At 42.3% G+C, this 11,907-nt stretch overlaps 2 protein-coding genes and 1 pseudogene across 2 annotated transcripts; all 3 read left to right on the top strand.

Annotated features, from left to right (window-relative positions):
• The first annotated feature begins 802 nt into the window (after positions 1–802).
• On the top strand, positions 803–1,762 carry LOC121517283 (olfactory receptor 52K1-like). Its single transcript, XM_041798948.1, has one exon. The coding sequence runs from the start codon at positions 803–805 to the stop codon at positions 1,760–1,762; it is 960 nt and encodes a 319-aa protein (XP_041654882.1).
• A 6,071-nt stretch (positions 1,763–7,833) lies between these two features.
• LOC121517276 lies at positions 7,834–8,717 on the top strand (annotated as a pseudogene).
• A 2,198-nt stretch (positions 8,718–10,915) lies between these two features.
• LOC121517269 (olfactory receptor 13F1-like) lies at positions 10,916–11,839 on the top strand. Its single transcript, XM_041798922.1, has one exon. It carries the CDS (start codon positions 10,916–10,918, stop codon positions 11,837–11,839), a length of 924 nt encoding a protein of 307 aa, XP_041654856.1.
• Positions 11,840–11,907: the final 68 nt, after the last annotated feature.

Raw genomic sequence — 11,907 nt, 5'->3', positions numbered from 1 at the left:
TATGTAGATATTTTGAAAACTGTTAGTCACAGAATGTTTATTTTTTCACTGTTTTGTCCCCAAGAGATGGGAGAAAAAGTCTGTGCAAAGAAAATGCTTTGTCACTGTTGTTCACTGTGTGTTATCAATTAAAATCTTTGAGTTTCAAATTCCAATTTGTTTTTTTATTTTGTCTTTAGAGTCCTATAACTTTTTCATTATTCAAGTGACATTACTGTAGTAGATATATACTTAAAGCCCAGGTTGTCCTGAAAGAAAAAAGATATATAGAGCTTGACTGTGCACAGAGTTGATGTTTTACAAGCTTTTTAAGAAAAAAGTCCAGACAAGACATGATGGTGAAAAAATAGCAGTGAGCTCTAAGGGTTAAACTCAGAAACTCTGAGTTCAGTTTCTTGTAAATGTTCGACTTTATCCACCGTGAATCCTGGAGTGTTGAACTCTCAGTGTTAACCCTTTCAGGGCTGATTTTAAGCCTACAGTACTATTTTAACTTAGTTAACTCTGTTAATGTGTTCAGTGCTAGTCCATCTCAGTGTCCCAGATAAAATGGAAATCTCCTGAAATCATTTCATGTACAACACAAAGTGCAAGCAGCTGAAAGATGTAAAGACTGCAAGTTCACACCCAGAGAGAAAGAGTCTTTATTTTAGTTATATTCCCATTTATCAGATTTTTTTCAAGTATAAACAGACACTCTGTAGGTTTTTATGGTTTTATGTTTGTGCAGAAACGAGCCTAAACCTCTGAGATGTGTTTGTGTTTTCAGGCTGACAGAGTAACGCATTTAAACAGAGAGAGGATGGAGAACGTCTCCTCACACCAACACTTCATCCTAAACGGCTTCAGTGAACTGGGAGCTCTGAGGCCTGTCCTTTTTGTCCCTTTCTTCCTCATGTTGCTCCTGTCTCTGTTGGCTAACTCCCTGCTGCTGTACGTCATCGTATCACAGAGGAGTCTCCACTCACCCATGTACATCCTCATCGCTGGGATGGCCTGCGTAGATCTGAGCCTCCCTCTGTTCTTCGCTCCCAACATGCTACTGAGCTTCCTGTTTGACTGGAGGGGAATCTCTCTGATTGGCTGCCTGGCTCAGATGTATTTCCTCCACTTTGTGGGAGCCTTTCAGTCCACATTGTTAGTATGGATGGCCCTGGACCGATACTTCGCCATCTGCAGCCCGCTCCACTACCATGAACACATGGCTTTACCGGGGTTCTTGAAGTTTATACTCCCTCTGGTGATCAGAAATGTCCTCATGGTCTCTCTTGTAGTCAGTCTGGCTGGACGATTACCGTTCTGCCACAGAAAAGAGATCGATCACTGTTTCTGTGAGCACATGGCGTTGGTGGAGCTGGCCTGTGGAAGCACTGCAGTCAATAATCTGGTGGGCTTGATCTCTGTGTTCCTGATCCCTGTGGCTGACTTCATCATCATCACCGCCTCCTACGTGGTCATCTTCAGCTCCGTGCTCACGTCTGGAAAATCCAGGGTCAAAGCTCTGCACACCTGCGTCACCCACATCGTGGTCATCACTGTGAGCCTGGCCATCATACTTGTTGCTTTCCTGTCCTATCGGATCAGAAACGGACTTCCTGCAGCAGTCCGTGTTTTCTGCAGCATCATGTACCTGTTCTTTCCCAGCTGCTTCAACCCAATCATCTACGGCGTCAGGACCTCAGGGATCAGACAGCACATCCTGAGGATGCTGTCATGGCGTCACCTGGAGCAGACGGGCCCTGAAGAGAATGTTGACTTTTAAAGACCAGACAGTCGCTCTTTATTCCAGTGCGCCCAGTGACCTCATAATAAAACATGTAGTCATCTGGTCATTTCTCTTTTTTTTACCGAGTAAAACATTAGAAGTATTGTAAAGTATGTATCTAGTAATAATGTATTCAGTATAAATAGCTCACCATAATATTGGGGCAATTCTCTGGTAACTAGGTGGTATTTAACCCTCACCCCCTACCCCTAACCCCTGTGAAACTGTGGCAGTTTTATTAAGTCTGTGGAATTTGACTGAGTCATTTCTTAAAAATAAGATGATAGTTTTCTATATGAGTTGCTTGATAATTCCCAGGTCATTTCTTTATCTCGGCTCACTGAATTTAAGTGAGTCTTTCACGACAAATTATTTTTCGGGTTAAGTTTAGGGGGTTAGGGTTGGCTAAAATACCACCTAATTACCAGAGAATTACCACAGTATTATAAGGAATACTTGATAATAAATGCACCATCAGTAGGTAAATACTTCCTTAACCCTTTTGCCCTCCTTGGGGCATTTTTGGCCATTTTTCTCAACTTTTTTTAAAATTTGCGATCATTTTGTCAGTTTTACAGCTTGTGGCATGAATTTTTACAGGAACTTGTCTTTCTAGTTAAATTTTTGAAATCCAACATGCTTTACTCTCAAATGTCGTTCATACTCTCAATGAATTTTGTACACTCTGGACACCTTTTAGGCAAAAATGTACACGTACAAAAAACTGCCATTGAATCAGCATACATCAATATTTTTTCTACTTTTTTTCCATAAATCTCTGAAACAACTTCAGACCTGCTCAAAATGACCAAACATTCAATCATTTTCAAGATTTTAACCCTTTAAATGCTAGTTTGATTATTCAAAATATTATATTTTTTACTACAAAAAAACAAAAAACAACAAAACAAAACAAAACAAAACAAAACAAACAAACAAACAAACAAAAAAAAAAAAAAACACAAAAAGTGAATTATTTTCCATAAAATTAATAGTAGAAAGATGGGGCTTTGGTGCTGATGAGAGTCTTGGATGGGTCGAAGATTAGCAAAAAAATTGATTTGATTGCACTTGTATTTTTAATGTAGTGCCAGCTGTAACATTAGGCACCCTCTGGACGCCTTCGAGGCAAAAATATACACACAAAAAAAACCTGCTATTAAATCACCATACATCAATATTTTTTCTACTTTATTTTCATAAATCTCTTTAACAACTTCAGACCTGCTCAAAACTACCAAACCTTCAATAATTCTCAGAATTGTAACCCTTTTAAACCATACAAAAACTCTCCTTAATATAACAGACAAAAATACAAGAATTTTGTGCATGGTCCTACAATGAGTAAATGGTTGAATCAGTAAAAATGTCAAATCTCACTAGATTTCTTCACATTGATATTCTGACATTAAAGAATGCATGATTTTAAACTGCACTGACAGTGAGATTAAAAAACGTGGTTTTAATGGAAGTCAATGGCAATTTTTGCCTCAAAGGTGTCAGGAGGGTATTTCTGACATTACATAAAAAATACTAGTGCAATAAAATCAATTTTGTTGCTAATTTTTGACCATCCAAGACTTTCATCACCCCCAATTTTTTTATTATTTGTTATATGGAAAATAGTCCACTTTTTGTGTTTTTTTTTTCTTTTTTTTTTTTTTCTTTTTTTTTGGAATACAAAATAAAATATTTAAAATAATCAGACTGGCATTGAAAGGGTTAAAATCTTGAAAATGATTTAGTGTTTGGTAGTTTTGAGCAAGGTGTCCAGGGGGTAGTAAATTTCAGGGGGGCACAAGGGTTAAAACTACCATATTTATGGGTTATTATTTGGTAAATTGCCAACTAATGACTAGATATTTACCACCTTATTCTTGAGAAATTACTAGTCAATTATGATTATTATTATGAGGTCATTAGGGCCCACTAAAATAAAGTGTTACTGAAGAAATGGAGCGATGCACTCTTTAAATGTCAGCTGACAGACAGCTGATGCCAGTTGGCATGTAGCTGTGTATGTTAGCACTACTAATACCAGAATAATGGACGCACTGGCCCTTTAAGTTCTTCCAGCTGATGGTCAGAGGACAGGATGACTGCCAAGTGTCTGTTGTGGTGACAAACACTGTATCTATGGTAACCAGAGATTTGTCTGTGAGTATAAACGCTGATTGTCTTGTGGTGAGAGAGGCCATTAGCTCTGTAAGCTGTATGATTGTCCATTAAACCCTCACTGGATGTAGAGAACATCTGGCCTTATCTGTTTCACTGTTTTCTTGTTTGGCGTTGTCGGCAGGATATGCAAGCTTTTGCACTCCTGGATTTGAGGGATTTTCTGCTGTTGTAAAACCTCTCAAGCTCAGTCAGGTTGGATGAGGACCGTCGATGGACAGCCATCTTTAGGTCTCTCCAGAGATGCTGGATAGGGTTTGAGTCAGGACTGTAGCTGGGCCCCTCTAGGACATTCTCCCTTAGCCACTCCTGTGTAGTCCTGGCTGTGGTGTTAGGGTCATTGTCATGTTGAAAAGTAAACCATCAGGAGGAGGACTGAGGATATCTCACCATTCAGCTTTCCCTCAAGCCTGATCAGACTCATAGTTTCTGCTGCTGAGAAACACCCCCACAGCATGATGCTGCCACCACCATGATAGCTGATGAGCAGTGCCTGGTTTGCCAAACAGTTCAATCTCAGTTTGACCAGACTAGAGGATCTTGTTTCTCACAGTCTCAGAGTCCTTCAGGAGCTTTTTTACAAACTCCAATCAGGCTTTAGGGGGCGACTGGGAACCTCCAAAGCAGCAGAAATGTTTCTGTAGCCTTCCCCAGATCTAAGCCTGTCAACAATCCTGTCTCTGAGCTCTGCAGCTCCTCTGACTTTTGACCCTTGGTTTCTGCTCTGATATCATTGTCAGCTGTGAGGCCTTCTATAGAGAGGGGCGTGGCTTAAGAATCATGTCCAATCAGGTTAATTTAGCACAGGTAGACTCCAGTCAAGGTGTAGAAACATCTCAGCAAAGATCAGAGACATGGAGGAACCTGAGCGACATTTAAAGAGGTGCTGGAGAGCCTCTGAATACTTACATCCAGGGCCGTCAATAAAGGGGGGATATAGGGGAGAGATTCCAGCCAAACAGGGGGCCATGGAGGTCAGCGAAATCATGGTCCATTGTAAAGTTAGCCTGTGATTATGTTTTAAACCTGAATAACAACCACTCCAATTAAAGCCATGAATTATCTTTTTATGAATGCTGTGGTACAATTTAGCTGGTTCAAGATGTAAAGCCCTTTTAATAAAACACACAACCTTAAAATTAGTGATGTCCACACTGTCCATTCTCTGGTTCATCAGGGGCCATTCTATGGATTTATCAGGGGCCATTCTATGAGTTTATCAGGGGCCATTCTATGTGTTTATCAGGGGCCATTCTCTGGGTTTATCAGGGGCCATTCTCTGGTTTATCAGGGGCCATTCTCTGGTTTATCAGGGGCCATTCTCTGGTTTATCAGGGGCCATTCTCTGGTTTATCAGGGGCCATTCTCTGGTTCATCAGGGGCCATTCTATGGATTTATCAGGGGCCATTCTATGGATTTATCAGGGGCCATTCTCTGGTTTATCAGGGGCAATTCTCTGGTTTATCAGGGGCCATTCTCTGGTTTATCAGGGGCCATTCTCTGGGTTCATCAGGGGCCATTCTCTGGGTTCATCAGGGGCCATTCTCTGGTTTATCAAGGGCCATTCTCTGGGTTCATCAGGGGCCATTCTCTGGGTTCATCAGGGGCCATTCTCTGGTTAATCAGGGGCCATTCTCTGGGTTCATCAGGGGCCATTCTCTGGGTTTATCAGGGGCCATTCTCTGGGTTTATCAGGGGCCATTCTCTGGGTTTATCAGGGGCCATTGTCTGGGCAGGCCTGCTGACATCAATGTGATATTTTAGTTTTAAATTTTAATACATTTTCAAAAATGTATCAAATTCTGTTTTTGACTCTATCATGATGGATCCTGATGGTTGATTAATGAGAATAAACAGGAATTTAAATTAGTGTAGAATCAGGATAAAACTTAAAAAAGTCTGAATTTTTGTGAATGAGAGGTATGTCTGTTAGTTAATTTGTTAGAGTGTGTGGATGCAGTGGGACAGCCAATGAAAATGCAGATGGAGGCTTATGAAATGCTCAGTCATTGATCATCTGAGGCTGGTGGGTGGAGGAGAGTCAGCAGGTGAAGGTCTACACCTGCTGACTCGGTTTCACAGCTTCCTTCAGAGCAGACAGTCACTCTGCAGGATGAACTCAGACTGATCTGAGTTTACTCCTAGAGCGCTGACTGAACCATTCCCCCTCAGATATTATCAGCGCTGGAGTCTTTTAACCACATTCTGTTGATTTGATTGGAATGACTGTAGATCTAGAAAGAGGAGGGATAATTTTACAGCCCCTCATGTTGCATGATCTGCTTTGGCTCTCTGAGATCTGTTCAACTGAAGGCTTCAGGATGTTGCTCTCTAGTTTCATTTGTTTGCTGTTGAACCCTTCTTCTGGTCAATTTTCAATCAAAGGTCTGGGGGGTTTTTAGCCGTAGAATTCTGGGTAAAAATAGTGAAAAACTCCTCTCCAGGAACAGCCAAATGAAACTGAATGCTGTCTCTGAACCATGAGGAGTCCGAGCTCTAACACGGAGTCTGTAGGAAGGGACCAGTCTGAGGTTTCCTCCTAAACATTCACACTCACTGTAGCTGCTACTGCCACTGACTAAAACAACAACTAACTAGTTTCTCCTGCTTGAATGTTTATAGTGAATCAGAGGCAAACTCAGCTGGACCAGCATGAAGCCTGAGCTAGTCCAGGCTCTAATTTGAGACCAGAACAGAAGATGAGGGTTTTACAGGTGTTCTTCTGAGGAGCAGTCAAACAGACATTTCCTCTGCAGCATTGTTGTCTGGATAAAGGCCCTGTAACTACTGAGGACAGCAGCGGCACATGTGACACCATAAAAACACTCCATGGGTCTTTACGTCTTTACAGATGTGATCCTGGTTTAGGACTAAATATCTGACTGCATTCAGATTGTGGGGACTCTGTGTGTATTTGCTGGAATATTCTGATCAGGGGAGCTGGTCACTTTTATTGATTGGTCTGATAAAGTCCTCAGTGGAGTCTGCTGTGGTGGTTTTCTGATGGAGAGAATCCTGAGAATCAGAGCATCCTGCTGCTAGATTTACATTTTAGGAAATGACAGAGTAGTTATAAAGATATCTGCTGGTGGGCGCTCAGATTTTTTGGGGGTTAATAGACGCCTTCTCACAACCTTTACAGCGTTAAACAGGAAGTGAAATGAGCAAAATTATTTATTATCCTATTGTTTCTGTTTTTTTTTTTTGAAGAATAGAAGATAAAAATGAATATCATTACCTAAAAATCTAAACTAGACCTCTGTATGATTGGCTGTGAATATAAGAGAGGGTCAGTATCATTGACTCTGTTTTACTCCAGAACGTTCTCCATGTTTTAGCCTGATGGCGGGTTTTTCCGTGGACTTTTAGAAAGAAAATTAACTTCATGTTTTGAGCAGCTCTGCAGCGGGGTAAATACTCCGAGGCTGCCTGTTGCTTCACCTCCTTTTTATTGCATTCTAAACTCCATTGCTCTACATTTCAGCTGTTTTTGAGGCATTCTGATTTTTCTCCTGACTTAAACAGAGGGCAGCTGACCTCCTGACCTGCTTTTATAGAACAGAGGTTAGAACATGAACTCAACCATCTGGATCTTTAAGGAAAGAAGGGAACAGTTCATCTCCACAGCCCTAAATCTCAGTGATAGCTGTTATAGTGAAATGTATGTGATCATGAACCATGTGCTAGGACTCTCCAGCTCAGATGCTGCGTGATTGTTTAATGGCTGTGATTTGATTTACATCCTGGGACTCTCTCGTGTTTACAGGCTAATCTTTAGTAAAGTTATCAGACTCAGGTTAAGAGCCTTCCCTCAGAAACTCATTCTGCTGTTTGCAGTCATCCACCAGAAGTTGATCTTGACTCTTAAACCAGGTTTTAAAGGGACTAAAGGATGGAGAACATCTCCTCACACCAACACTTTATCCTAAACGGCTTCAGTGAACTGGGAGCTCTGAGGCCTGTCCTTTTTGTCCCTTTCTTCCTCATGTTGCTCCTGTCTCTGTTGGCTAACTCCCTGCTGTATGTCATCGTACCACAGAGGAGTCTCCACTCACCCATATACATCCTCATTGTCGGGATGGCCTGCATGGATCTGAGCCTCCCTCTGTTCTTCGCTCCCAACATGCTACTGAGCTTCCTGTTTGACTGGAGGGGAATCTCTCTGATTGGCTGCCTGGCTCAGATGTATTTCCTCCACTTTGTGGGAGCCTTTCAGTCCACATTGTTAGTATGGATGGCCCTGGACCGATACTTCGCCATCTGCAGCCCGCTCCACTGCCATGAACGCATGGCTTTACCGGGGTTCCTGAAGTTTATACTCCCACTGGTGATCAGAAATGTCCTCCTGGTCACCTCGACGGGGAGTCTGGCGGGAAAGTTGCCGTTCTGTGTTGGAAACGTGATGAATCACTGTTTCTGTGAGCACATGGCGTTGGTGGGGCTGGCCTGTGGAAGTACCACCATCAACAACCTGGTGGGTTTACTGACGGTGTTCCTGATCCATGTGGCCGACTTTGTCTTCATCGCCGCCTCCTACACAGTCATCTTCAGCTCCGTGCTCACGTCTGGAAAAGTGGGCGTCAAAGCTCTGCACACCTGCATCACCCACATCATGGTCATCACTGTGAGCCTGACCATTGCCCTCGTTGCTTTCCTGTCCTATCGGATCAGAAACGGACTTCCTCCATGCGTGTGTTCTTCAGCACCATGTACCTGCTGTTCCCGAGCTGCTTCAACCCAATCATCTACAGCGTCAGGACCTCCGAGATTAGATAGCACATCATCAGAATGCAGATGTGGTTTCTCTTTATCCGAACAGAGCCCCAATTCTGAGAAGTTACAGTGGCTAACAAAAGTATTCATCCCCCTTGAAGGTTTCCACATTTCCTCTAGTTACAACCACAAACATCTATATGTTTTATTGGGATTTCATGTGACAGATCAACATAAAGTTGCTCATAATTGTTATTTAGCAAACGCTTTTACCCAAAGCAACGTACATACAGGTAGACAGGTGTCCCATGAGTTCAGGATCTTACCCAAGGGCCCATACTGGGTAATGATTCTGTACTGACTGGAACTCGCACCACCAACCTCCAGAACCAGAGTCAGCGGTGTATCCCACTGAGTGAACCAGCCTCTAATTATGAAGTGAAAGGAAAATAATACATGGCCTCAAAATTTTTCACAAATAAAAGTCTGAAAAGTGTGGTGTACAAACATATCCAGCCCCCTGGAGTCATTAATCTGTAGCTCCACATTTGGCTGCAGAAGTAGAGTATTTCTTGGTCTGTTATCTCTCAGTTGAGTCCTGGGCAGGACTCTAGTGATGGTCTTCTTTGAGACTACAGTTCCTGACTTGGCTAAGGCCATCCTAAGAATGTTCCTAGGAGTCTATTTTCCCTGAACAATCCAGAGAATGGCCCCTGATAAACCAAAAGAATGGCCCCTGAACAACCCAGAGAATGGCCCCTGATAAACCAAAAGAATGGCCCCTGATAAACAAGAGAATGGCCCCTGATAAACCAGAGAATGGCCCCTGATAAACCCAGAGAATGGGCCCTAATCAACCCGTAGAATGGCCCCTGATCAACCCAGAGAATGGCCCCTGATAAACCAGAGAATGGCCCCTGATAAACCCAGAGAATGGCCCCTGATAAACCAGAGAATGGCCCCTGATAAACCAGAGAATGGCCCCTGATAAACCAGAGAATGGCCCCTGATGAACCCAGAGAATGGCCCCTGATAAACCAGAGATTGGCCCCTGATGAAACCAGAGAACAGGTCTTGTTGTCACTGTTTTGGAACTTTTTCCCACTTTAGTCAATAATGTCCCATTTCATCCATGTTGGCCTTCTGTTGTGAATGTTTCCCATATTTGTATTTTTTGCCAAATTTTTGGCTACTTTTGCAAAATCTCGTTGCATTCTTTTACCTATTTTAGCTCCCTTTTGCCATTTTTGTGGCAATTGTTGCCACCTCTTTTCAAGCAGTTTGGTATTTTGAATGTTTTTTGCTGTGTTTTTTTTTGTTTGTTTGTTTGTTTGTTTGTTTGTTTTCCATTTTTGCTGCTTTTTACCCACCTTTGTTATGGTAATCAATTTTTGCATTTCACCCCTTTTATACATTCTTTTCTTGCCACTATTTGACTGTTCTTCTTATTTTTGCTACCTAACCCCATGTTTGCCACTTTTTACCAATTATCTGCCACTATTTGGAACTTTTTTCCCATATTTGTGAGGCTTCTTTCCCCCTTCGTTGCACCAGCGTTTTGCAAATTTTTTACCCATTTTATCTACCCTTTGCCATTTGTCTGCCCATTTTTGCCACTTTTTGGAATGATTTTTCTGATTCTTTGGGGGGATTGCGGACAGGTCAGAAGAACATATTTTTGTTAGAAAAGCCTGAAAAAGTGTATTTTTGCATAATATATGACCTTTAAGTTCCAAAGAGCATTTAGAGTTAGAGTTGGCCCACCTTAGCTTCAGATAGCGACCAAGAATCTCCTAATTCAGACTGAAGACTGTCTTTATTTACACTAGAAAGACAAAACCACTCTGAATACTGCCAGATGATCAGTCTTCAGTAGATTTGTAGATCAGATTTAGTGTTAGAGTTTGGTCGCTCTGAGAGTCCCCTTAGTCTGATCCTGTGGCGGTCCCTGGACATGAGAGGTTCAGAGGAGAAGAGCAGAGTGTTTGTGGTGAACGCCCCACGTCACTAAAGTAAAGAGGTTTAAGCCGAGACTCTTCAGACCAGAGAGGGGAGATCTGTGAGGAGACGCAGACCACCTTGAACACTCAGACAGATCATCTCACGCTGATGTTTGGACTCTAACTTTGGTTTTATTGCTGATCTAAATATTCTTGCTGATGACAGTAAACTGAAGGCTTCCTATGGGTTCTTAACATTTAGCTCTACACTGATTTTCTTCCCCTTTAACCGTGATGACTGATCCCAAAGGTGGTAGACGGATGATGGGAAACTCCACTCAGATTTCTTTCTTCACATTCACTGCTTACTTCCACAGTGGACAGCTGAAATCTGTCTATTTTATCACTGTTCTGCTCCTCTATCTGTTCATAGTTCTTTCTAATGTTCTGCTTGTTGTGGTCATCGTTTTAAACAGAAGCTTACATGAACCCATGTACATGTTTCTGTGCAGCCTGTTTGTTAATGAGCTGTATGGTAGTACAGGGCTGTTTTTCCTTCTGATGGTTCAGATTCTCTCAGACATTCACACCATTTCTCCTTCCTTCTGCTTCCTGCAGATTTTCTGTTATTACTCATACGGAGGTGTGGAGTTCTGGATGTTATCCATCATGTCTTATGACCGATACCTCTCTATCTGCTTTCCTCTGCAGTATAACGCACGAATGACCACTAACAAAGTCTTCTCTCTCATTGCAGCAAGCTGGCTGATTCCTTCTCTGGTCGTTACTGTTAAAACTTTACTGATTATCCCTTTAAAACTGTGCAGGAGCGATGTTGATAAAGTGTACTGTGACTTCTTCTCCGTGGTTAAGCTGGCGTGTGATGACACCACAGTGAATAACCTCTATGAGCTCATATCTGCCTCCGCCCTGATCTCCTGTAATGTTGCAGTGATTCTGTATTCTTACACCAGGATCCTCAGAGTCTGTTTCTCTGGATCCAAACAGACCAGACAGAAGGCCGTCAGCACCTGTGCTCCTCACCTGGCTTGTCTCTTCAACTTTTGCTTTGGACTTTTTTTTAATGTAGTCCAGAGCAGGTATGATATGAGCAGTGTCCCCAATATGCTGAGAATCTTTCTGTCTCTGTACTTCATCACATGTCAGCCTCTCTTCAACCCTCTGATGTACGGACTGAGGCTGTCGAAGATCCGGATCAAATGTAGGAGTCTGATTTCTGCTTGATTTGTGAAGTCTGACTCAGTCTGTAGTTTTAACAATGTCCAATATCTGTTTTTAGGTCTGCTGTGATC

The sequence above is a fragment of the Cheilinus undulatus genome, linkage group 2, assembly GCF_018320785.1.
Source record: "Cheilinus undulatus linkage group 2, ASM1832078v1, whole genome shotgun sequence".
NCBI lineage: Eukaryota > Metazoa > Chordata > Actinopteri > Labriformes > Labridae > Cheilinus > Cheilinus undulatus.
The sequence above is the reverse complement of the archived record's forward strand: the minus strand, read 5'-3'. Positions and strand labels throughout refer to the sequence as shown.

Bases quoted from the DNA above. Each gene is read 5' to 3' on its own strand.
- LOC121517283 (XM_041798948.1), top strand. From the start codon at position 803: ATGGAGAACGTCTCCTCACACCAACACTTCATCCTAAACGGCTTCAGT.
- LOC121517269 (XM_041798922.1), top strand. From the start codon at position 10,916: ATGATGGGAAACTCCACTCAGATTTCTTTCTTCACATTCACTGCTTAC.